Source organism: Nuphar pumila, chromosome 1, assembly GCF_984573655.1.
Source record: "Nuphar pumila chromosome 1, dmNupPumi1.hap1.1, whole genome shotgun sequence".
Taxonomy (NCBI): domain Eukaryota; kingdom Viridiplantae; phylum Streptophyta; class Magnoliopsida; order Nymphaeales; family Nymphaeaceae; genus Nuphar; species Nuphar pumila.
Genome location: NC_143249.1, coordinates 181,581,409 through 181,609,007, shown reverse-complemented (window position 1 = coordinate 181,609,007; position 27,599 = coordinate 181,581,409). Strand labels below are relative to the sequence as shown.

The 27,599-nt window shown below is 37.8% G+C and overlaps 2 protein-coding genes across 2 annotated transcripts; one reads left to right on the top strand and one right to left on the bottom strand.

Annotated features, from left to right (window-relative positions):
* The first annotated feature begins 12,506 nt into the window (after positions 1-12,506).
* On the top strand, positions 12,507-15,268 carry LOC149851553 (indole-3-acetic acid-amido synthetase GH3.17-like). The gene is made up of 5 exons (XM_090015358.1): positions 12,507-12,538; positions 12,698-13,009; positions 13,098-13,199; positions 13,379-14,244; positions 14,503-15,268. Exons 1-5 carry the CDS (start codon positions 12,522-12,524, stop codon positions 15,090-15,092), a joined length of 1,887 nt encoding a protein of 628 aa, XP_089871484.1. The 5' UTR covers positions 12,507-12,521; the 3' UTR covers positions 15,093-15,268.
* Positions 15,269-19,269: 4,001 nt separating this feature from the next.
* On the bottom strand, positions 19,270-27,213 carry LOC149851552 (putative NADH dehydrogenase [ubiquinone] 1 alpha subcomplex subunit 5, mitochondrial). Its single transcript, XM_090015354.1, has 2 exons — positions 26,810-27,213; positions 19,270-19,736 (listed from the first exon to the last, which is right to left on the bottom strand). The coding sequence occupies exons 1-2, from the start codon at positions 27,120-27,122 to the stop codon at positions 19,513-19,515; spliced, it is 537 nt and encodes a 178-aa protein (XP_089871480.1). The 5' UTR covers positions 27,123-27,213; the 3' UTR covers positions 19,270-19,512.
* Positions 27,214-27,599: the final 386 nt, after the last annotated feature.

Genomic DNA, 27,599 nt, shown 5'->3' with positions numbered 1-27,599 from the left:
AATTAACACAAAACCCCAAAAACAAACCTCATCAAAAGTGAGTTGGTACAACCCAAAAGTGAGATTTATAAATTTAATATCATTTGTTTAAAATTCACTTTCTCTATGAAATTTTGAAATCTCATAAGATTTTAAAAGTGAATCTCTTTTAAACAATATTTTCACTTTTAAAAACACAATCAAAGGGCTCAAAATTAGAGCTGGCTTGGAAATGACACCAAGGGGTAACAACCTTTTTTAAGGCTGAAGAAAAATACTGAACTTGAGACCCTTGGTTATGCAACAGGTGTCACATCTTTGATTGGTGCACACTTTAAAATAACCTAAAATCTTCCTTAATCTCTTCATCAAGGTCATGGAAAAGTTGACAGATGGGACACCCCTATTTATTTTCTTTTTTCTTGTGAGGAACGTCTTACTCTTTTATATTAAACTTTCAAATGTGCTCAATGGTAACATATGGAAAACGTGCCTATCAGGTAGGGCAGCCATGTTCTTCATAGACACAGCATTTCTCCTATTTCACTGGTAATGCTGATAAGGATCTTTTTGGACTCGAATCTTTCACTCACTCTCAACGTATAAGAGGCGCTATCAATGTTAAACTCATAGTCAAGCCAACTCATATGTTCAAGTGACCATGTCAAATCACAACCAAACTCAAGTTATCCTCTATCTCATACCCTTTTGTCATACCACTACAAGAAACATGTGGATTAGCGACGACCTAAATCCGTCGCTAATCCGTCGTTAATCCATCGCTAAACAGCTTAGCGACGGATTAACAACGGATATCTTTCATTACAAATTTTTTGACGCTAACTCGCGACGAAATATATATGTCGCCCATTCCATCGTTAAGTAGCGACGGACTGTATTTGTCGTCAGTTCCATCGCTAAGTTGCGACGGAATAATGAATGCTAACATCCGTCGCAAGGCCGTCGTTACTATACGGCGACTTTGGTTTGGCAACGGATTTATAGTCATCGTTAATCCGTCACTACATTTAACGCTAGTATTAATTAGCGACGGAATAATGAATGCTAACATCCGTCGCAAGGCCGTCGTTACTATACGACGACTTTGGTTTGGCAACGGATTTATAGTCATCGTTAATCTGTCACTACATTTAACGCTAGTATTAATTAGCGACGGATATATCTGCAGCTAATCTGTCGCAAACAAGGGAAAAATTAAAAAAAATATTTGAAAATTAAATATCGAGAAAAAATTTCTCGTGATACAATTTATATTTTCTGTGAATAAAAAATAAAGTACACATTAAAATACATATAAAAGGAAACTAAAACAATTAATCGATCCACTTTAAAATTCGCAAGTTCTAATTATTTACAATTCAACATTTACATTTTTGAAACAAAAAAAAGGTAGAACAAATTCAACACATGAATCTAATCATCACCAAGATTTTGTGCATCCTCTTGTTCATTGTCTTGATTTGTCCCTTCAGCTCCACTACGCTGATTATCGCCAGCAACCTACACAAGAAAAGAAAGGTCAGTATTGATAAACAAAATATATTGAAATAAATTATACTCTATATGTGATTTTATCATCCTCATATGTGTACTAAGGTAGTAAAAAAACTGTATATGTGATTCTATCATGCTCATATGTGTTCTTAAGGCAGTAAAAAAAACTTATATGTGATTCAATCATGCTCATATGTGCTCTAAGGCAGTCAAAAAACTGTATATGTGGTTCTATCATGCTCATATGTGTTCTAAGGCAGGCAAAAAATTGTATATGTGATTATATCATGCTTATATGTGCTCTAAGGTAGTCAAAAAAATGGTATATGTGATTCTATCATGCTAATATGTGTTTTAAGGTATTCAAAAAACTGTATATGTGATTTTATCATGCTCATATGTGCTCTAAGGCAGTCAAAAAAATGTATATGTGATTCTATCATGCTCATATGTGTTATAAGGCAGGCAAAAAAATGTATATGTGATTCTACCATGCTCATATGTGTTCTAAGGCAGTTAAAAAACTTTATATGTGATTCAATAGTGCTCATATGTATTCTAAAGGCAGTAAAAAAATGTTTTTTGTGATTCTATCATGCTCATATATATTCAAAGGCAGTAAAAAAAACTGTATATATGATTCTATCATGCTCATATGTGTTCTAAGGCAGTAAAAAAACTGTATATGTAATTCTATCATGCTCATATGTGTTCAAAGGTAGTAAAAATATTATACTGAAATATTATATAAAAGATCAGTATTAATAAACAAAATATACTGAAATAAATTATATCCAATGCACCTAAGTTAAGGCAATCAAAGTTATATGAAATCTAACGACATGCAATATATCACATGAAACTTTCATACCTGAGAGGCACCTGCAATCGAAGTTTCCTTGTTCTGCAAAAAATTGTTGAACTCATCTCAGAGAACGTCGGCAATTGTTTCATGGAAGTAGTCATGCATTGTGTCCTTAACGATCTGGCATACATTATCACCGAAAAAATAGGATGCTTGGAGCTCATGTCGACGGAAGAAGTCTGTGAGCTATGATTGGAGGAAGCAATGATTGGTGAGGTGTTCATGTTACTCCCAAACCCGAACACACGACCCTTTTTGGGTTCACCTGCTGCAGTCACCCATGCTGCAGAATCAAATGATGGATGCTAAGTAGAGTCATCGTCATATCGCTCTATCATATGTTGTTCATATGCCTCCTATAAAATAATGTTTACAGTATGCATTAATAATTAAGAATTACAATGTTTATGATAACTTGTATAATACAATGATTATTAATACAATAAATACATATCGTTGTCGTTCTCGCCTTCTCTGATACGAACTCTCACGTGGCCTTACGTTTATGTGTTTCAACAAACACATTCTTGTATGGCACAATGTCTCCTTTTTCTGCTTCCAGCGAAGTTAAATGATAAAAGATTTAGTTAACATGTTTGCAACAATACTTATACAATTGATAATATATATTGATGAGTTACCATTTTCTTCAGGTGGCTCCCAAAATTCCTAAATCCACCTGTGTGTAGATGGGCTTCGAGCATTTTTGCTCGATTTTGTGCAGCCTTCGTTGAGCGGTTTCGAAATGCATCCCCCGCCCACTTGTCGCACATTCCCTACCAATAATCTCTCCTGACAGTAATTGAGTCATGGCCCTTCCACTGTAGTGGATCATCTATTTCGTCAGAAACTTTTTTTGTTGCAGTCTTCATATTGTGCAGCATGTCTGCATATCGATTGGCAGCCACCTTCTGCCACACCTTCCTTGCATCGTTTTCCTCCATCGTAGTCGCGAAGCAATTCGAGGCCTATATATATTTTCAGAAAGTTAGTAGACATGACTATAATAAAAAAATTAAATATGAAACACATTAACTATGACAAAAAACTGTATACCATGAATGAGGACCACAATCTGTCTATCACCTCTTTTGGATACTCTTTCCATTAAGCGATCGGTCCTAGTAGATGTTGAAGTAGTGAATTCCTAATATCGTGTACTACTTCTTGTGGCTCAAACCTCATGTTGCACATGAATTGGTACACAGTAAATATCAATATATAATATTTATAAGATATGCAATAAGTGAAAACGAAATACTTACGGTCGATTATCGATATACACTATTCGAATGAGTTTTCTTGTGCCACACTAAGAAGATTATGCATCCTGTGTTGGCTTCTGACTTGTATGATCAACTGGTGTAGGTGGGTCATATATAGGCGAAACATCATCTGTAAAAAAATACGTTAGAAATTCTCATAATGCACATTTCAACTAATCAAGCATCCAATTAGTTAAATGATATACCTATCAAAGAAGCCTGTGAAGATGAAGGTTGAGTCTAGCTACTACTGGATGAACGATCACTGTAAGCTCCACGAACCATATTCTAACAAATAAAAAATGTCATGCAATACATTCAAATTGTTTCAAATCATTCACATCAATGTAATACATTTCAATATATTCAAATAATTCAAATCAAGTATTGCAATACATTCAAATCATTGGAATACTTGCAAATCATTCACATCATTGCAATACATTCAAATCATTCACATCAAGTATTGCAATATATTCAAATCATTCACATCAAATATTACAATACATTCAAATAAAAATAGTAGATCACATTTCTTGTTTTTTTTGTTTTCTCTCTGATCTCCTCTATTTCATTCTTGTTTTTCTATTTTGATTCATTGTAATTTTCTGTTTTGCATTCTATTGATTTCTTGTTTTTTTATTCATTGATTTGATTTTCTGTTTGTTTTATTTCAGCAATTGCTTGTTTCGATTTTCATTTTCATCGTAACATCATAGATACAGTCGATTTTCATTTTTATTTCATGTTACTGATTTTCTTTTTTTTTCGTTTTCATTTTCTGTTACTGATCTTCTTTTTTATTTGTATGAAATTCAATGATCGATGATGTGATTTTCAGATCGATCGTTTAAATTCTAATTTGTCGTAATTCTGGAATAAATCGTTTGATTTGTGATTGATGATCAGACTTCTAATTACATCTAACTTCTAACTAACTAATTACAAACTAATTAACACTGCTAATTATCTTACTTAACTAACAACTAATTAATAGTCAATTAACTAATATTTAACAGTAGAGTAAACAAATTATGAAAACAAAACAGGAAATTAGTAATTCAAAAATTAAAAGACAAGAAAATATAAAAAATGTAATGAAAAGCAAGAAATTCAGAATGTAAAAGAAAACAGGAAATTAATAAAAAAAAAAATAGGAAATCAAGGAGTTGAAAAACAGTAATTCAAAGCATGAAAGAAAGCATGAAAAGTGTTAAAAACAAAACTGAAAAATTGAATGTAAAAGAAAGACAAAACAAGAGATAACTTTGTAAAACAAGAAATAAAGGATTTGAAGAAAACGGGAAATGAAAGGAAAACCGAAAAACAGGAAATGAAATACAATGAAACAAATAGGAAATCTATTTTAAAAAAACTGGAAAATGAAATAAAGGAAAAACATGAAATGACTTTCTAAGAAAAAAATAGGAAATGAATTTAAAAAAATAAGAAATACTGAAATGCAATTCTAAAAAATATAGAAATCAATAGGAAGTAAATGCAATGAAGGGAAAATAGTAAATGCAACAAACAGGAAATTAAAACTTCAGAAAACAAGACACACGATGAATAAAAAAACAGGAAAAGAAGAAATGAAATCGCAAGCATAAAAAAAACAGGAAATACAATGCTAAAAAAAAATAGAAAATTTAAGAATAAGAAAAACAGGAACTCTGGAAGTGATTCAAAACAAAAAATTATGATCAAAACAAATAGAAAATTAAATTGATAAATGAAAAGCAAGAGGGTTCAAGCAACTTCATAGTGAATCGTGATTGGCAATCACGATTCTGCTATTTATACAAATAGTTCCTCAGAAATTATCAGCGGTGACCTGGAACAGAACTACAATTCACCAGAGAAATGACAATGAATCAGAGACCTCTGATAGCTGCCAAAAATTTTAGCGGAAAAAAAAACATTCACCGGATAATATTTTGGTCGATCCAAAAGATCAATACTTCTTTTAGAAGCATTTGTTCATCGATTCAGATAATTGATGTACACAAGTATCTGACAGTTCACCTTTACAGTAGATCCAGATCAAACCACGCACATTGCTCAAAAATTATTTCAAAAAAAAATCACTGACAATTTATGAATCACTATCATTCAGAAAAAATCTCACAGAGCTTCTGTCGATCTCTAGAACTCCTTCGATCAGCAATCCAATGTTGTCACATTGAAGTTCAAAACATTTTAAACCAATAGTCCCTTGAATATACTCGATCCAGACAGTTGATCGATGATCGATTTAGTTTTTTTTCTTAAAACAATGAGGCAGGGGGTCGTCCGCCCCCCTACCAAAAAACACAAAATGTGGCAGGGGGTCGCCCCCTGCCAGAAAATACAAACGAGGCAAGGGGGGTGACCTCCTGCCAGAAAAAATAAAAGGGGCAGGCGCCCCTTTTATCGGAAAAAAAATAAAGAGGGATTTACCTGGGAGACGCCTGGCAGCGGGCGGGGGCGGCGAACCGAGGGACGATGGACTGGGCGTGGACCGGGGAGCGACGGGCGCCGGGCCGGAGAGTGCGTCGGGCGGCGAAGGATTGCGTCGGGAGGAGGAGGAGTGTGTCAGGCGGGCGGGAGAGATGAAACAGAAAAGAGGAAAAAGGGCTCTGATTAGGGATTTACGGGAAAATTAGCGACGGATTTGCCGACGACCTAATTCCGTCGCAAAGTCATCGTAAATTGAGATGACCAGTTAGCGACAAAATATTTTTGTTGCTAACGTTGTCGCTAATTAGCGACAGAAAATTGTCTGTTGCCAAATCTGTTGCTAACTGTCACGTGTGTTGCGACAAAGACCTGTTGTCGCTAACTCGCGACGGAAGTTTTCCATCGCTAGTTCCGTAAATATTACAAATCTTAGCGACGAATTATTTTCTCTCGTTAATCCGCCGCAACTTTGCGACGGAAAAAATCCATCGCAAATATCCGTCGCTAATTGGCAATTTTCTTATAGTGTACTGCTCGTGGAATCTTATTGTTGCAAGTTGTTATGAACAAATCTAACCATATAGATGTGATCTACATTGTCTTTTCTGTGATGATCTGCATTTAAATCTTCAAAATCTAATATACGTGTAAGATTTTTCAATGATTCAAAAATCAATGATTGTAAAAATACTAAAATTTTATTAATTAAAAAATCATATTCTCACGTTAAAAAGATTCATCCAATCAAATTGATCATGTTGAATCTATCTTCGTGATCAGATTTGATCAAAACAACTTGCAACAATGAGATCCCAAGAATGAATCTAAGAAAGAGTATGAGTTAGGCGATGATTGGATCGTATCCCCATAGTTATGACTTCATTCCTCAGGCCTATTGAAGTTGAGCCACACGTATTGAAGGTAAGAAAGAAAAAAACATAGTTACTTGGAAACAAAATGGATGTGAGAAGCAGTACATAAGGCAGAAGCGGGGAAGCAAGTGTTAACAAGTATTACGAAGCAAAAAGCGAGAAACGACTTTGTAAGCACATGAAAAATAAAAAGAGAACACATAGAAAGTTGAGGGTGGTGTGTGTTCTCCCCGAAACACAAATTCGCGTGTTCCTTTGTGTACGAAGAAATATCTTGGGACCCGTGATAATTCATATGCCAATGTTGCCCACGATGATTTTATAATAAAATAACATATAAAAAATATAGATATGCTTTTGATGGAAATGTCCTCCGATAAGATAGATATGCGTTGGATGAAAATGTCCTCCCGCTCCCCGTAAATAGATTTACACGTTTCGCCTTTGTTTTTAGCTTGTGTTACAGTGCATGGCCGCCTTCTCGTTCCTGTCTGATGAGTTGTGGAGCTTAATTCAAAGTTTTCGCCCTTGCACGAAGAGGGAGCCCAAAAGATTTTTTTTTGGGGCTTATGTTTGAGACTCGATTTCTTATGGATCAGACCCAACTTGTTTAGGTTTAGGGTTGTCACTCTTGCCTTGTATAAATTCTTTCTTTTCTTTCTCTCTTGTAACTATTGAAAAAAGCAATAAGATTTCTCTTTGAGCTGACATGGTTTTTTTTATTCTCTCTCTGTTGAAAAAAGCGATTTACAGTATAAAGCAAATCAGAGAGTAGCGATTTACAGTAGAAATCAAATCAGAGAGTAACGATTTACAGTAAAAAACAGATAAGAGAGTAGCGATTTACAGTAGAAATCAGATAAGAGAGTAGCGATTTACAGTAGAAATCAGATAAGAGAGTAGCGATTTACAATAGAAATCAAATCAAAGAGTAGCGATTTACAGTAGAAATCAAATTAAAAAATAGAGATTTACAGTAGAAATCAAATCAGAGAGTAGCAATTTACAGTAAAAATCAAATCAGAGAATAGCGATTTACAGTAAAAATCTGATTTGTACTATAAATCGCTATTCTCTGATTTGATTTCTATTGTAAATCGTTACTCGCTGATTTGATTTTTACTGTAAATCGCTACTCTCTGATCTGATTTCTACTGTAAATCGATACTTACTTATCTAATTTCTACTGTAAATCGCTACTATCTGATTTGATTTCTATTGTAAATTGCTACTCGTTTATCTGATTTTTACTGTAAATCACTACTCTCTGATTTTATTTCTACTGTAAATCATTACTCTTTGATCTGATTTTTATTGTAAATTGCTACTCTCTGATTTGATTTATACTGTAAATTGCTACTCTCTTATCTGATTTCTACTGTAAATCGTTACTCTCTTATCTGATTTCTATTGTAAATCGTTACTCTCTGTTTTGATTTCTACTGTAAATCGTTACTCTCTTATCTGATTTCTATTATAAATCGCTACTCTACTCAGTTTGACGTTGCCATCATTATCTCTGCTGTAAATCGTTATTTTTTGTCTACTCAGTTCGACGTTTGCACCCTTGTATCATGATGAACAATAGACAGAATGCTAATTTTTCTGGTAGTTCAATTATTTTTCACGAACAGACGACGACAAAGAGTGCTCCGACGATAATAGACGACGATGACGGCAAATGGTGCTCTGGCAATAGCAAACGACGACAAAGGGTGTTCCGACAACAGCAGACGACAACAAAGGGTGCTCCGATGACAGCAGACAACGGCAAAGGGTGCATCATCAATCGAAGCTCCTGTTACTGCAGATGGTGCATCGCCAAAGGGTGATCCAGAACGTTTAGTGCAACATATTGCGAGGAGCTCTTGTTAAAGCAGAGGAGTTTACTCCTTAGGGCAAAAACGATGATGATTTTAACCCTTTCTAGCGGGAGGATATTTTTGTCTTTTACTCGAAACATCATTTTATGACGCTAATGGCGGGAAAGGGTACTTAAGTCTTTGCAAATGCACCATACTCCGATGCTAAGTGATGCTGACACACACAGGAAAATGAGCCCCATGTGTTTACATACGTGGCACTCATTCAGACCCGAGAACACGCACCTGCGTGTTTCGAGGGGAAACATATAACATGCTTCGCGTAGAAAGCTATATAAAGTGCAGCCGGAAGCAAAGCTTATTTTAAAAATTATTAGTTTTTAATATGAAAAACAAATGAAATGTAGGGAAAATGAGTCAAAAGTGACAATAAACGAGAGGAAAAGATTAAGAAAGCAAAAAAGAGCCTATTTGAAAAACAAGAAAGAAGTGAGCTTCCCGCTAAAAGGAAATGAGTTTCTCGTATTTGGAAAGCGAGTTTCCCAAAGTTTTTCCCCTTTTTGGAGAAACTAGGACTTTCTCGCTTCCCAAATAAGCTTTTAAAAAAGCTAGTTTTTGCTTATAGCAAGATGCTTCCAGTAACTATGAAATAAACAAGACCACGCAGGTGGTATCCCATGTGGTAAGCGGGGCCCTGTGCCAAGCTGAGGGCCCAGGTTCAAATCCCTCTGACACATGGGGCTACTGATAGGGGTCTGCCTAATCCCAGCTTGCCTATAAAAAATAAAAAAAAACTATGACACAAACAAAGCAACACAGAAACACAAATTTCATGGTGGCAGAGAGTATGATGCCGGTGCTTTATAATTTATACGCAAAAGCAAAGGTGCACGCTTAAACAGAAGATGGTTCTTTGTGTCAAGTGTGAGGAGACAAACAGTGACTACTCCTTTAGGTGGGTGTCCCCTCCCTCGGTGCAGGAGTGCTTCTCGTTTGTCTGTTTTCATTCACGGAAGACAAGTGGGCACAGACACCAGCTTAGGCCACAAAGATGGTCGATTCATATCCGTTTCTATGGTACCTGTCCTCATCCACACGCATGATGCGTGTGACTCGTCCTCAAAGTGTCCCAAATCTGATTGGATTCTTGTTCTTGGCCACACACCATGAAAATTTTTATGTTGTCACTTGATCTTTAAATTATATATATATATATATATATATATATATATATATATATATATATATATATATATATATATATATATATATATATATATATATATATATATATATATATATATATATATATAAAGTCTTTGGTGCGGATGTGCACAGTATCAATGAATTGAAACTCAGTTTCCAGCTGTTTTGACTCAATCTGACAATGACCCTGACCCTGACCCTGACCCTGACCCTGACCCTGACCCTGACCCTGCTCAACATGGTTAATTTGTTAGAGATCAAACCTTTCATGTTTTTTTCTACAAAAATACCTCTTTTAAATTATAAAAATATTTGTGCATTTATGGCTGTTGATTTTTGAATCACCAAAAAAAACCTGTACACACATGAGATTTCAATAATTTAAAAGTTGACCAGACCATATAAATCTTATTTATAAGGTTAGATTCACTTAAAAGGACAATACAATGTTGATTGTTTCTCATTGATATATTATGTCAGATACTTATCTCACATATATATATATAGGAAAGTTCTAAATGAAATGTGCTAATTGGTTTTTCCTGCTATTTTGGTTTTTTTTTTTTTTGCAGTTTCGACCCCATAAATGTGTTGGACATGGTCGATCTATAAGAAATCCACACCTTCATCAGGTATATTGATGAAAAAAAAAATTTGGAGGCTCAAATTTTTACAGACCGTTGATTTTTTTAGCGTTATAACAACCCACCCATGTGTCAGAATTGAACACTTCGATGGCTGATTCTTATAAAATCAAGTATACAGATCACATATACAAAATGCATCATTTATAGAATATATTTACAGAATCCATACAAAATACCACTTACAGTTTATTTACTGAATCTATGCGACTCGAATTCATTCACAGTTCAAATTCATACTAAACATCCAAATTTTAAACTCATATCTTAATTTACAATGAATCTTATCCAACATTGAATTCATACAAATTTAAAATTATAGTATTAGGTTGGCAATTCAAACTAAACTATTTAGAATTGTCCACAACTCAGCTATTGAGACCTTGTCAGCAGGCACATGACTATCCAATGTCACCTCAACCTTCGCAATTTTTATAACCTTCCTACAATGATTCATTTTCTTTCTTAATTTGCCTTTTTTTGTTAGTGTGGTTTTTATCCTGACTTCTCTTTGTTCAGCATTATTTAAATCAACATGGCCTACACATGTTTTTTTTATTTTTTTGGATAGGCTAAATGGCCCACACATCTTGAGGATGTAGCCACAACTGAGTTGTCCATTGCTAAGCCTTAGTTGGTCATAGGAGCTGTCCTCTCATATTTGCCAAGGACATGTTTGGTTTGTACTTTTATAGCTAAAAGACTGCATGTAAGAAATAATGTAGCCGGATCACATCTATTTACAGTCGATTTCAGCATTCATTGTCTCAAGGGACACGTTCAGTTTGCTCTTGTATACTCACAGTCACGCTAAAAGAAACAAATGCAAGATGAATTCACACTTAACCTCAAGACCCTTGAGAAATCTGACTGGATTGAAGAGGACCAATACAGCCAATAAATTCAAATAAATTTTCTGCAGTTAGTTTATTGCTTCTAACAACCCTTTTATCATCATTTTCATCAAGTCTTATCTCAACTACATGGGATCGGCCTTGCCAGTCTTATTTCTTCATTCTTGTCTATCTACATCTAAAACTTCGATCACTTTACAATATTCCATGTCACCACTAACTGCTTCCTTCCAAGTCTTTAGTGCCTTATTATAAGTTATTTTACTTGTACCATGTCAACCTATCTTACCGGCACCTTAAGAGGTTTTTGTGCAACATATTCAAACCATCTTAAATGGCCTTAGCTTATTTTATCTTTTATTGATCTAACTCTTAAGTTACTTATGATATATTCATTTCTAATTTTATTTTATTTTTATAAACCCTGCTATCAATTTTAACATACCAAACTCTACAACTCTTTCTTATGCAATTAATGGCATCTATTGTCTTAATCTTACTATCAATGAAATATTTTTGGATGACAACAATTGAATAATTGACCATGAAAGTATGGCGATCATTTCCAATCACAGATTTGTCACTGTAGAAAATGTTGCAACATCAACTTGCAATCACAGCAAGGTTTGCTCCCCAAAACCTGTGCACACTTTCAGCAACTCAAGTGAAAAAGACTACCAGCCTTTTGCTCAACACTGGATCCCAATCGGGTGGGCCTAAAAGGCTGTGCATCAGGCAACAGACACAACCCCGTGAGTAGGACATCTAGGACGACATCTAGGACGCTCTTTACTGCTCTTTTCATGTGGTTAGGGATTGAAACGGGTCGGGTTTGGGATCTCGAAATGCATTGGAAAGTCAATCGTTAAGATCCAGGACTGCCAAATTTTGAAAATTTCCTCTTCCTGGATCCGACCCATTTGCAACCCCCTACCTGTGGTTCTATAACGAATTCCACAGATTCCCAAACTACCCTCCTCTCCCTCACTATTTATTTGATGCCACCTTTAGCAACCGGGTGAGACCAGAATGTTTAGATTGCAGACCAAAAACACCAACATGAGATATTCCATCAGGTTTCTTTTTTCTTATCCTGCATTGTGTTTTATGATCTTCCATTTGTTTGCAAATGTGAAATTGTGAACATTGTGTGGAGATTGATATTTGGTATTGCTTTCTCTTTTCCATAATTTCTCTAAACTCTGTTTTTCTTGTTGGGGACTGACTTATGTAAGATTCTTAAGGTCGACCTATAAGGTGGATCTAAGATTCAATAGTCAAGATGATGAAGCTGGCCTTCGGCTCATAGAGGAGCTGACCACAAATGCGGACAAAGTCCAGCAACAGGTTCTTATGGAGATAATAACAAGAAACTCAGAGACAGAGTACCTGCAGAGGTTTCTGTCAAAGGAGTGTAGTATAGACCACTTTAAGCAGAAGGTCCCCATTGTGAATTATGAAGAAATCAAGCCTTACATTGACAGAATTGCAAATGGGGAGCCTTCTCATTTGATTTCTTCTGAACCCATTTCTGAACTCCTCACAAGGTACGGTATCATCGGTTTTCGACGTCAATTTTGAGTTTTCTTATGTTGGTAAATACTGATATTTGAACTTTGTTGCATCTGAATTTAGCTCCGGAACATCTGGTGGACGGCCAAAGATGATGCCATCAACTGCCGAAGACTTGGAGAGGAAAACCTTTTTGTATGATCTGCTTGTGCCAGTGATGAACCGGTAGGCATCTCTCTCTCTCTCTCTCTCTCTCTCTCTCTATCTGTATTTTGTGTCTATTTTTTGGCTTATGTGTTCTTTGTCTTGTTTGTCGGTTTCAACGGAATGTTGATATCTCTCTCTCTCTCTCTCTCTCTCTCTCTCTCTTGAGCCGATTCTGATATTGAATTTCTTTGTTTCAGGTACATTTCTGGACTAGACCAAGGAAAAGGCATGTACTTCTTGTTCATCAAACTAGAAACCAAAACTCGCTCTGGTTTAATGGCTAGGCCAGTTCTAACAAGCTATTACAAGAGCAAGAATTTTAGGAATAGGCCCTTTAACAAGTGTAATGTGTATACAAGCCCAGATGAGACTATCTTATGCACTGATAACAGGCAGAGTATGTACTGTCAATTGCTTTGCGGGTTGAGGCAGAGAGATCAAGTTCTTCGAGTCGGTGCCGTGTTCGCATCGGCATTCCTGCGTGCAATCAAATTTTTGGAGGATAATTGGCAAGAGATGTGCCTGAACATAAGAACAGGGAGTCTTAGTGACTGGATCACAGATGCTGGATGCCGAGAATCAGTTGCATGCATCCTTGAACGACCTAATCCAGAACTTGCAAACCTGATTCAAGCTGAATGCAGCAACAAATCTTGGGAAGGAATAATCAAGAGAATTTGGCCTAGAACAAAGTATGTCGACGTCATCGTTACAGGATCCATGGCTCAGTATATACCAACTTTAGACTTTTATGGTGGGGGACTACCACTGGTTTCAACAATGTATGCATCTTCTGAATGCTACTTTGGTCTCAACCTTAAACCTCTGAGCAAGCCATCGGACGTTTGTTATACTCTGCTTCCAAATATGGCGTACTTTGAGTTTCTCCCTGTGACAAAAGGCCATGAAAATGAAATTGGTAGTCTTCCTTGCAATGGCATCACTGGCAACAATCGCCAGAAAACTGACCAATATCCTAAAAAGGAGGAAGAAGAAGCAGCAGTTGCTCTAGTTGATGTACAAATTGGACATTACTATGAACTCATTGTCACCACATTTACAGGTAATCATTTCCCTGCATCTATAGGCTCCCCCAGTGTGGTCTTCCAAAATTGGATCATTCATCACCTTTTAATTTTTAAAATGATTTATTGTAATCACAGAACTTGCTAGTTATCGGAATTATATCAAATCATGTAGATTAACTTCAAATTTGTATGGGTTTTCGCCATAAATACATCAGAATTGATCAAATTTAAGTGAAATAGATTTTTTTTTACATGAACAGCAGCTTAAATCATCTGTCACTGTACTGGTTCAGGCCTATACAGGTACAAAGTCGGAGACATCCTCATGGTGACCGGATTCCACAACAAAGCTCCCCAATTCAAATTCGTCCACCGGCGCAACGTCGTGCTGAGCATAGACACTGACAAAACGAGCGAAGAAGACCTCCTCTCCGCCGTAACTCGCGCAAAGCAGCTCCTGGAGCCTCTGGGATGCATGCTGGCCGAGTACACGAGCTGCGCCGACGCGTCGACTATTCCGGGCCACTATGTTCTGTTCTGGGAGATCAAGAACAGGGGCTGCAGCAACACTGTGTCAAGTGAGCTGGTTTCCTCTGTGATGGAGGAGTGCTGCTCTGTGATTGAGGACTCCCTTGACTATGTGTACAAGAGGTGCAGGGTGAGAGAGAAATCCATTGGGCCATTGGAGATCAGGGTGGTGGAGCACGGTTCCTTTGATTCTCTGATGGATTTTTGTGTCTCTCAGGGGTCCTCTGTGAACCAGTACAAGACACCAAGGTGCATCAACTCCAAAGAGGCACTGAAACTGCTCAACTCCAGAGTTGTGGGGAGGTTCCTCAGCCATAAACCGCCGGTTCTGCCCACCGCCCACCAACCATCTTGACGGGGATCTCCGTTCTCCGGCGGACGGAATGATTTTCCGTCGTTGGAGTCGCGGCCTCCGGCCTTGCTTTTATTCCATCAGAGTGGATCCCATCTTGTGTTGTATCGTTTCCCGTATGAGCACGTGTGTATGGAAAGGTACCTCTTAGGTTTTTCAATGTTGGAAGCTTTTCAAGATCGAATCTCTCTCTCTCCTTCCAATCACCACTCGACACGTGGTGACCACCCAAGAAAAAGAACGTGCGGAAATCTTCTTGTCACGTGGATTGTGAACCGGATCTGGGTTCGGCCAAGGGTTGACCGAGTCATTTTTGGCTCGCATCATCGTAGGTTGAGTGGTAGAGAACCCCTTAGTTGGAACTCATGAGGGGAGGTTATTTTAACCAAATTTGACAGTGTATTTAGCATGCTAAAAATAATAGGAATCCATCTTTCGATCATAGTTTTTTGACATAAATATATATTTATTTGAGGTTTGAAAATTTGAATATTGTAGGCAGATCATATACATCAGAAAAACATGAGTCACTTTCTACTAAATTTAATATGTATATCAGATCTGGAGGGTCACATGTAGGGGTGTCAACAGGTCGTGTTTGGTTCGGACCCAGGTATAACCAGACCTGGTTCTGATTTTCGAGTATAGTATCGGATTCGCACCCAGATCTAATCAGACCCACCTTAAGAGAAATCATACCCGAACCCGCTAAGAACTACATGAACCAGACCCGGGCCATACCCGGTAAAACAATATTTTTTTATCATTTTTACATTGAAAATTTGCTGGTCTTAATCAAAACTCAGGTTGGGCCCGAGTCTAAATTTCACAAATTATACCCGAGTCCATGTATTAATTGGACCTTTGGATTCTTTCCAAAGGATCTTAATCGGGTCTTTTTATTTATCACCATACCCGGACCCTATAGGGTTTGGTACGGGTTGGATCCGAGTAAACCCAACCTGTTGATACCCCTAGTCACGTGCAAAAAAGATGAAAAAAAATAAAAATATTACTTTTTCTCCATTAGGGGGTTCCTTACCCACGACGTTAGCAAACATTACCCCTATATCTTATATGCTTATATATACTGTCAATATTTTTTTGAGAAACTAGATTTTTCAAAACTAGATTCACTTAGGATTGATCTTGTGACCAACAATCACAGCTTATACTTTCTCAGCTGTGGTTGTTCATCATCACCACCTGCACAACTATCGCAAATTAAGGATAAGCAGTGCCCACATGGGCTCCACTCATCCCTTTATGAGACCAGCCGAACACGAGCTGGCTCATGTAAAAACATTTCATGTTATTTATATATAGTATTTATATTTTTATATATATTTTATGCATTCCTCCTTTTATATATTGCACAAAATATATATTATCCATATATATATATATATATATATATATATATATATATATATATATATATATATATTATTTATACGAGCATTATTATTGAGCTGAGCCGAGCTGAACACCTTGTGTTCGAGCTTGACTCGTTTAAGCTAAACGAGATGCTCGTGGCTCGGCTCGTGAACTATACAAACCGTTCACTAACCAGTTTGTGACAAGCTGAACCGAGCCGAGTCATGAGCTGCTAGGTTCGTTTACCAGCCCTACCTGCAGCACATGAGAGACCTTTGGCAAATTAAGGATGAGCAGTGCCCACAAGGGCTCCACTCATCTAGTAGGTGCAAATTGTGAATGTCACCAACATAACAAGTTCAAAACCCATCGGATTTTGGTGAGAGAGCTTGGAGCACTCTTTGATGGGCAGGGAGACCTCAAGGGTTTTACCAACTGGAGGGCCTACTAATGTGCGGTTGGTGATAAGGGGTTTTTCCCGGGCCTTAGCCTAGCCGAGAAAAAAAATAGAGAATTGGGGCATATTTTGTCTTGTGGGACCCGTTCAAGTCACAGCCACATACTGCACTTACCTATCCATGGACCCCCATTTCAGTGTTTATGGATCCAATGGTTGCAGGTGAGATGAAAGATCTAACCAATGGTTCTGATATCTGAGGTATATCGTAGGTGTCTATACATCATTTTCCACAAGATAAATACTAAAGAGAATCAATGACTCATTTAATTGTTGATGGGTTGGACCCATATCATGTCCAAGACATGTTGGATCTGGCCCGTTTTGTGAGTTGATATGTGCCAATCATTCCATGTGGGTTGCGACGCACACCAGGTAGCTGGTGCATGTTGGTCCCCAGTGATGGTGCAGGATTGGGTCCAACAAAATTTGGACCTCATTTGCACGTCCTACACCAACATAATGCTTACTCTGTAGGGCCATACTGGTTCCTGTATCTACATCCAGTGTTCATACTGGATCTGGCTAGGGGTGGCAATCGTGTCGGGTTGGCGGGTCAGCATACCTCAACCCGAACCCGACCCATTTATTAAATGGGTCGGCTGTGGCAAACACGAACCCGGCCCGTTTAATAAACGGGTAACCCGACACGACCCGCCAACCCATTTAATAAATGGGTTGGGTCGGGTAAACAGGTTCTCAGGTTCGCGGGTCAGGTTGACGGGTCGGGTTGACCCACCCGCCTAACCCGTTTATTAAACGGGTCAGACGGGTTGGCATACCCCTAACACGAACCCGACCCATTTAATAAACGGGTTAGGTGGGTCGACCCGTTTATTAAACGGGTTCATTTTTTCCAAACCCGAACCCGCCTAAGAGGCGGGTTGGCAGGTCCTGTCAGGTTTTGCCACCCCTAGATCTGGCTCCAACCATTTGTAAGTATATAACAATTAAGCTACAAAAAAAGGACGTGCTCAATGAGATGGTTTTGACTGCCTGAGGCAAAGGGTGCAACACTGTCGGGACAGAGTCATCCTAAGTATGGCAGGCTTAGCCAGCGCCACTAGGTCTCTGATCTTGAGGGTAGTTTCTCCATTCTTCATTGAAAAAAAAAATGTGCTCAATGAGATGGTTTTGAAGTCATGGCCTGAATCAGTATATACCAGATTTTTTCATCAGTATGGTGCAAAGATTTCTACTAGAACTTAGACCAGTTACAGACCAATTAGTTCTGGTCCAACCCCGTTTATGTCCCTGCACACAATAGAACAGATTCGACAGTGAATGGCTTTGAGCAACCATGATAGTTCAAAACATCTGGACTTGAATATAGTTCAAGGAGAAACCATGGTCATGGTTCGGACTTCGGACAACCTGAATCCGAGTCGAGAGGTGCCACATTGACTGTAGCCTTGTTTTGGTATCCGCGGTGTAAAACTCCTGGGGTACCCCAAAAGGAAAGTCACCCCCAAGTATTGAAGTCGCGATATCCTTCAGCAATGCCTTAAGCCATCCCACCTAGCCAGGTGTGAGGAGCCCTTGTGGGCAACTCCTGCAGTTATCAACCAACAGGTTGTAGTCTTATCGGGCTTCTCTCATTGCAATCACTGGCAACTAAACCACACAGGCAGATCGTGTAATAGTTGCATAGGACTGATATTTGTAGGTAACGATGGGAAACAAGCTGGTGCCGCTCATGGCTCAGCTCATGTTCAGTTAGTAAAGAGCTCGTTTGAACTTGTAAAATAGGCTTGCATGCCGAACATGTCGTAGCTCAGATAAGGTCGTTAAGCAATATGAATATTATGATATAACGTACAACAAATGATTGAATTATTTGGTTTTGCAAGCAATAGGCTTAGAGATAAAATTACTGCTTCCAGCTCTGAAACACTGTAATTTTTTATAATCCCATTACTTTCAGCTCCCAAACAGTTTTTCTTTTTCTTTTTCTTTTGTAAAAAAAAAACATCTCAAGCTCAGCTTGTTTAGCTCCAAGATCATTATGTGCTCAAATTCGGCTCAGTTTGCCACAGTAATGAGCCAAGCTTGACCACTTCAAGCTTTCTCCTTTACCAGCCCTATTTGTGGCGAGGCATACAATTTGTAGCTAATGTGTGTGTGTGTGTGTGTGTGTATGTGTGTGTGTGTGTGTGTGTTGAGAAGGCTGCTTTTGGACTTCCACAAATCTACTAGATATGGGATTGGATTAAACAAGTAGTTGATGACTCAATCAACAGAAAATCAGTTGCAAATGAACTTGGTTATTACGTTACAGGATCATCACCTAGAGATCTTCAACTAAAATCATGTACTTGCTAATTGCAGCAAGGAAAATAAAATCAATTTAAATGAGTCAATAAAGGTGAAATTTTATTATCTTAGCATGAAGCCACATACTGAGTCAATACTGAACCAGTCAATACTGAACATAAGATTTGTTCTTAACCACAGCCTGAATGTTATTATTAAAGCAAGAAAGTTGTTTCCTCTTCAAAACCCATTCTTCCACCACACTAGACTAGAAAAAAAGGAGTCACACAAGGCCTTGAGCAAGACAAAATCAATGCTGGCAGCAAGTGATACTGCTCAACTTGACTGCTGACTCTTCTCAGTACCTGACTCAATACTTGGATCACTCTTTTTCTCAATAGTTGGGGTGACAGTATTGACAGAAGCTGCTGCTTCTAGTGCCTTGTAAAACTCTTCTGGAAGTGGAACAGGACGATGATGTGGTACATGGCTGGGAATAGGTCTATCATCCTCGACAATTTTGCACTCGTAATCTTCAGGGACACCCCAGGGATCCCATTCTGCAACCAAACCATGAAGAAGAAACTGTGAGCACCAAATCCTCAAGAAGTCCACAGATAGCTCTCAGATAAAAAAAAAATCTCCTAGATCATGGATTTGAATTGCTGCCAAGCTTGCCTATCCAACTATGGTACCTGGAACACTCCATTTTGCCCTCTGTACCCGTGTTGACACGCGTGTCCCCGTGTCGACACGCCATTTTACCCTCCGTACATACAAGTTTGTATTCAATTAATAATTTATAATTATATTTTCAGTTTATAATTTTAGATTTTCAGTATATAATATATATTTTAGATATAGCATAGATATATATAGATTATATTCAGTTTATTTTGAATTTATTTTTATTTATGTGATATTTAATATATATACATATATATATAGCTGTGTCCCCGTACCCATATTTTTTGGAATTGTCGTGTCATACCCGCACCCGTACCCAGGTGACATAGCTATCCAATAAAAAAAAGAGAGTGTGTGTGTGTGTGTGTGTGTGTGTGTGTGTGTGTGTGTGTGTGTGTGTGTGAGAGAGAGAGAGAGAGAGACGGCCACAATCATGTATGTAGAACAATTCAGATTAAGAAGTCTGATTTTTGCAGACATGAACATATACATAGCATCCAAACAAGGTAAGAAGACTCAAATACAGAATTCCAATCAACTTATTCCTTGGAACAAAATTCATCTGCAGCATGGTGTGATCGAAGCAAGCAATTGATCTTGCAAATGATTTTGAATGAGATAAAGAGGAAAGCAAAGGGGAAAATAGCTTGTTTGCAGGAAATGAACATCTCCTAAACTAATGAAACACGGACGGTAAACAGGTTAAATACAAAGGAGGGAGTGGAGAGTCTTGAGGAGTGGACATCAATTAAAAATTAAAGTTATGCCCAACCAAGCACGAAAGCTTATGGAGTCACTCGTGCATAAGTTCCCAACCAGCTAAGGACGTTCAGAAGTTCCATAACATTTGGACCTGTCAAAGCCATAATCTCCTCAGTGCATGCAAATGGCATTCCAAACTGGTGGATGAATCTTGTCACGTAGCCATTTATCTCATTTGCTGCTCATAATGAACTGCCATCCCCCCACCCTCCATGTCTGATATGTCCAACTAGAGTAAAGCCACAATCATTCAGGAGTTTTTGGATGTCATTCAATATAGTTTACAACAATGATGACAATAACGGCACTCACCAATATTCAGGTTTTTTATGAAGCACAATGCTCAAAGTATGCTGCTTTCTTAAGAGAATGATTTGTGATTAACTTGGTATGATCTCATGATTGACACCCAAAGACAAAACTGTTTCTCCATTCAACATCTTCTGAGATTTTCCAAATGTTCACAAGCCCTTGGTGGGTTTTTTTAGTGGCTTCAATTTACCTTACTATTTTTGTTTTTATAACAGTTCCTGCAAATGTTTCTATATATTTCTAACAAATTGTTTTTTACATCTGGTAAAAAAAAGATATAAAAGACACTGACGGCCTCCTTCCCACCCATAACCAATAGTGTACGTTAAGGAAACTAGAATTAAATGAAGGGAAGACCAATGCACATTGCATAAAAGGGAATAACCCCATAAAGAACTACACCGAAAGGGACAATCTATGTATAAAAATCATTATGCATCATTTCCTCATATAGGTACTATTACTGATAATCCAAGAGGCGTTTTTGTTCTTGTAGCAACAGCAAAGCACAAACAGAGTACACCATCCCCAATAAAAAAGAAAATCAAACATTGGAGGACCATAGCAATTCACGAGCAACCACTCTTGTATTCTATTCTAATAATGGAAAAATTACTTAATATAATAAGTGACACATGACCAATGTGAACCACCAATACCAGGATGACTCTCAACCACCTCATCTATCAAATGACAATCAGCAAGGCCAAAAAAACAACAGAATGAGAATACAAGACATAATCATACAACATACTAAACACAGTGAAGAAAAAATGTCACTATGAACTGAAATATTTTCATGCCAATGTAAGGCTCCATTTGGAAACTGGCAGTCCGAGGCAGTTTATGCATTTGAGAAGGTGGCAAGGTGGTAGTACCAAAACCACTCATTAGTACAAATACAAAGAGAGGACCTCACTTCCCAACTCAAATGCAACTCCCATCCCAGCTACCAGTTTCCAAACATCCACCACAAAGGCAGTTTGACCAAGTTTTTACCAAATACATTAACTCTCATCCCAGCTACCAGTTTCCAAACATAGCCTAAAATTCATGCTTAAATCCAATTTGGTCATCACAAAGAATTAAGAAAGCAATTGCGCCAAGTCTGCTCATTGACAGGCTAAGCATCAAAAACATCTCCAATGATTGTTGGATCATCCACAACAATAAACTAAAAACCATGGTAGAATATGAGTTAACAGAAGGCAATAGAAGCATAAAATGGCGGTATTATGAAGAGAAAATAATCACTTTTGTAGAACCAGATCACTAAAACTTCAGGCCAACAACACAATGTCCATCTGTATTTACCTCATGTACAGAAAGAATAATGTTGGGAGGGACTGAGTATCCTACAAGATGTTCCATTAGAGCCTTTTCATTAGGATCAACTTTAAGAGAGAGAGAGTTCATATCCATCTGTTATGGCAGAAAACACTGGTTTGTTGCCATACGCAACCAAGAATGTGTAGTAGTCATTTTTGAGCAAATAATAGTATAATACCAATCACATATAGTTAACCAAGTAACTTTCTGGCAGATCCCTTAGAATGCCAGTTCCTTTTATGTCCTATAAATCCAATAAATTTGGTTGATATTTTATTGACTCAACAAGAAATATTTTCTTTTCTTAAAAAAGAGGGATTTTCACATAATTCTTCAATCTAAAATCATGTTATCACCTGAGTTTTATAGAGGATGGACAGATGAATGAACTGACAGGAAGCTCATGTCAGAGTTGGTGTTATAGCTTAATCCAGGGTACTTATCCATAGTAAAGAATATACCCAAGTCAGTACTAATAGAGAAGCTTCTTTGATTAAGTTAAATATGTGATATCTAACCCTTGTTTATTTGGACTTCAAGTATGCATCAACTCAGAACCAGTGTCACTGAGATCACCAATATTTTGAAATTATCGTGATATTATTGGCAATTTCAGGTCAGCCAATAATACAGGCAAAATATCGCAATGTTTTCAAAATATCGCCAGAAATAAAAATATCATGATATTTTTTTTAAAAACTTATTTTTATATATTTTAAGCCAAAATTTTTTATTTCTGTTGTATTTAAAGACTTTTCAGACTTATTTCCTTATATTTTTCCAAGAAAATTATACAAAAGACATTATTTTTTTATATTTCAAAATTTTTTAAAACCCCGAGATTTTTTCAAGATTCATTGGAGAAAAATCACTTATTCTAAATCCCTTCGAGAAAACCCTTGGCAAGAAATCATCTTGAATGATACAGATGACTATGCTCAGGACAAAAAACATATACTCACAAAATAAACATGCTCGACATGACATGGCAGTTTTGCAAAACTGGGACACAAGGATATACCACCATGTATCGATTTACTATTCGCATGTAGAAACATCATTTCAGTTGTATACACTCACTTATCAGTTATCACACAATACTCCATTAGCTTGTCTCCAATGCATCCAACCAACACAAACATACTAATGATATCTTTCACAAACCTACCAATCTTATTGAATTACTGATGTGAACCTCATGTTGGGTCTGCCTCAAGAGAGGGTTGTATATGGCTATGGGAGTGAATGGGATTCACACATCAAATAAAAGGGGTCCATAGTGGGTCTTTGGGTTCATATTAGGTTTGGATATGTATAGATGTATTTCGGGTTCATTGACTAGCTTCTCTTGTAAGGTTCTAAAGGCTATATAAGCCATATGTATCTTGTAATTCACTCATTCATTTAATAAGAATTCTCTCTTCTTAGTCTCTTTTGAGAATTGGCCCTAGAGATAGAGATTTGCAAGCCCTCACCCTCCTTGAATTGAGAGAAGATCGATACGTGTATGGAGTGGCACCCGAACTCGTATCAATTACAAAGCCTAGGCATCAAAAAATTTTCCATTTTTTATGTTGTAAGATCTTCCATCTTAACTAGCATCTTCCTCCAACCTTCTTAAATCTTTTCTTCCTAAATATTCCTCCAAAGTTCTAGTTTCTTCTGTATATATTTTATATCTTGGCTAACAAGTACTGCATCAATTGTAAACAACATACACCAAGGGACATCATCTTGAATAAAAGATGTCATTGCATTTAGTGACTAATGCAAATAAATATGGGTTTAACGCTAATCCTTGATGTATTCCATCCTTTCTTGCAGACATACTTGTCTCTCCATATGTAGCCTTTGCAACTGTTTTAGGCACACTAATTTGAATTTTTTGAAGAAGTGTAATATGATTGTATAGCATGCATTACTATCTTTGGTGCTACCCTATCTCAAGTGTATATAAGATTATTTATAAAAGGCACTTTTGTATTTTTTTCAGTAGGTTAGAGGTCAACTAATTTTGTCCTCTAATGTAACAAAGGGGATCGTCTCCTATATGTTGTATCTCTTTTGCTTTTCCATTCTAATTTTCATCTCTCTTGAGACTCCACCCTTTGTGCCTTCTCTTTCCTTGAATATGGTATCAGAATCATATTCAAGCTCTTAAAGGATTGTGAGAGTGGAGATTGGAGGTAGAAGACTTCATTCTGGTCATTGATAGCCTGCCTCGAAGAGCATACTGTTGACATCAACTTTGGTCGCACGAGAGGCAGATTCATCCCCATCTGAGGTAATATTCAAATTGATCATGATTTTAGGAGTTGAACCAATCAGCAATCATGTTATTTGACGGATATTTGAAATTTCTATGATTTTTTCAAGATTTTCTGAAAATCACACCTAATAGGTTTCAGATTTGGGGATTTTGCTCATTTTGATCAAATCAATGGTTTTGAATCTCTCCAAAAGGGTGTAATCAAGTCATTTTTGTATTAGTAAGCTTTCAGAAGTGATTTGGTGGTCTGATGTGGTCATTTGGAGACTTATCGTGTTTTTGGCATCCCTATTGTGGCGGTAACAGTGTTTTTACTGTTACATCTTGGTTTGACTGTTGTAGTTGGGTTATTATTGCAGCAGATTGGTGTTAGAGGTGTTTGGTTGCCATATCATGTAGTCTTAGTTGGGTTTTGGACTGATTGAAGTGCTTTTGATATGTTTTTGGTATTAATGTTTACCTAGAGATAGTGTGCAAGGCTCTTGTGAATATAACTAATTGTGTTGAAATTCGTGTCAGTGTACTGTTGTACACACTATTTTGGATATTGGTTTGTTGTTATGGTTTTCTTATGCAGCAACATATTTTGCAGTTGGGGGTTGGTGTTAATATGGAGGATTCGATACAGATTGTTCTGTCAAGTTTGACGAAACAAATTTTGCCTATTGGGCTAAGTTTATGCAAACTGTTGTTAGAGGCTTTGGTTACATTGGGTACCTTGATGGTACTAAACTCAACCCCAAAAAGGCATATGCTAATTATGACATGGTAATTTTGGAATGGAGAGAGAGAGAGTGTGTGTCAAAGTAAAGTCCTGGTTATTGGGCTCAGTTGAGCAGAACATCGCTATGAACATTATAAAATTTGAGGCAGTTAAAGATGTATGGGCATATCTTAAGCAAGTGTATCAGCAATCCAACTGGGCAAGAAGATATCAACTTGAACCGGAATTGAAGAGCTTAAGACAAGACAATGAGTCAATTCAGGCTTTCTATACTCGGTTTCAGGAGCTATCAGATGCCCTTGCAAAGGGTTGCTTTGTCCACAGCTGAGGAAAAATATTGTGCTATGGCCCAAGTCACAACAGAGATTACATGGCTGAGATGGCTATTGCAGAACATGGGAGTTGCTATTGAGGGTGCTAATGTCTTGCATTGTGACAATCAGGGTGCTATTCAGATAGCTAAGAATCCAGAGTTTCATGAGAGGACTAAGCACACAGAGATAGATTGTCGCTTCACCCGACAAACCTACTTAGATGGAATCATTTCATTGGCATATTTTGGAACTGCAAATCAAGTAGCGGATTGTTTTACTAAGAGATTTCCTTTGAAAACATTCCAACCATTCCTCTTCAAACTTGGAATGATCACATTTTCATCATCTCAAGTTGTTTTGAGGAATGTAATTTATATATCACCATAGTCGTGTGCTACCATCTTGCTTGTATATATGTCTATCTTGGAGGGGTAATATTGTAACATAGCATTAGTGTATAGTCATTTTGTGTATCTTATATGTATTATTCATTCATTCTTTGAAGGGTTAACGAAGCTCTTTTGTTGCCTCCTCTTTTGTGCATCGTATTCTTCTTCTTCTTGACTTCTTTCATGGCTACCTGATACTCAATATTGGCAACACCACTACTCCCAAACAACAGAAGTGTTGGGGAAACCACAATGCACTACTCACGAATGGCAGAGGGTGCTGGGGGAACAGAAAATCACCTCAAATGCAAGACTCCCAACGGAGCCTAAACCACCAAAAGAATTACTCCACTCACATTCCAGCAACCAACGGTATCTCATTCTAAAACCACCCGTCAAAAAGAATGGACGAAAAGTACTAAATTAGCAAATTGAAAGTTCATCAAAAACATAAACCACCAATTCCTAAACGTCAATCCCATCAAGCTTAGATTATCTAACTCATCAATTAAAGAAAAAACCTCAAATGCACTCACGATTTACAATTTTCATTCACAGCCAACACATCTCAACTAAACAATCAAAAGGACCAAATCAACAAACAGGGCATCAGGAAATCACATGACCACCAATTCCCAAACGTTAAATCAGGCAAAAATCGAGTCAAAAACACGCAAACCACCAATCCAAAAACCTCAAAGTGACAATTTCACGAGAATGGTAATCCACAAACATTCAAATTAGGCGAATTAGGCCCCCCAAATCGAGCCCGTTAGAACTAAAACAACAAAAGAGAAGATGGGTAGGAGCCAAAACGAAAGAGGAACGAGAGAAAGAGGGATGGAACCGATCATCTTGGAGATGAGGGTGAGCTCGTCCTTGGCCTCCTCGATGAGCTCCTCGACCTGGCCGCAGCCGATGAGGCGCTCGATGGACTCCCAGTCCTCTTCCTCCTGGCACACCTTGAGGCGGTGGGAGGTGAAGCTCTCGACTGCCTTCCTGTAGCCTTCGTTCTCGGGGACGGCCTGGATCTCCTTGAGGGTCTTGTTGTAGAGGGAGATGAGCACCTCCCTCGCGTTCGGCACCACGTCCAGCCCCACGATCCCCGTCGTCTCCTTCACCTTCGCCATCAATGGCCGCGCGAACCTCCGCAGGAACATAGCTTCTCTCTCTCTCTCAGCGTGCTCTGTTAAGGCTTTGCTTGTTTTTCCTCTGCTTGTTTCTCCGAGCTTAAGCTCCTTCCATGCTATTAGTTATAGATCCCAGTTGAGTCATGCCAAGCCTCGGGGGATTGGTGGTGTGCTCATTGTTTTTATTTGAACTTTCACAAACGTTGTGATTGTTATAAGTGTGGCTTATCTTTTCTCTTTCGTCGGCACCCAGTCTGGAAGCGAAGACGATCTAACCCCTCATTCTCATTCATCGGGGATGAATCTAGTCTCTAAAGATTTTTCTGGGGTGGTGTGTCATCCGGCAAGTCGTAATCCTGAACGGTCTTTCCAAAAATTATCCTTTTCGCCATGGGTGCAGATTGACAATCTCCACAACCCGGCGATTTCATTCAATGCTGTCAAGATTGGGTCTATCTAGGTCTCGGTCCAACCACAGCACTTTGGGCTATCTTTTCCGTCTATTGC

Coding starts and splice junctions, on each gene's coding strand:
- LOC149851553 (XM_090015358.1), top strand. Junction 13,200..13,378: donor CTTGTGCCAGTGATGAACCG/GTAGGCATCTCT, acceptor TCTTTGTTTCAG/GTACATTTCTGGACTAGACC. Junction 14,245..14,502: donor CATTGTCACCACATTTACAG/GTAATCATTTCC, acceptor GTACTGGTTCAG/GCCTATACAGGTACAAAGTC.
- LOC149851552 (XM_090015354.1), bottom strand. CDS start 27,122: ATGTTCCTGCGGAGGTTCGCGCGGCCATTGATGGCGAAGGTGAAGGAG. Junction 19,737..26,809: donor CCTCATCTCCAAGATGATCG/GTTCCATCCCTC, acceptor GTTTGGTTGCAG/AATGGGATCCCTGGGGTGTC.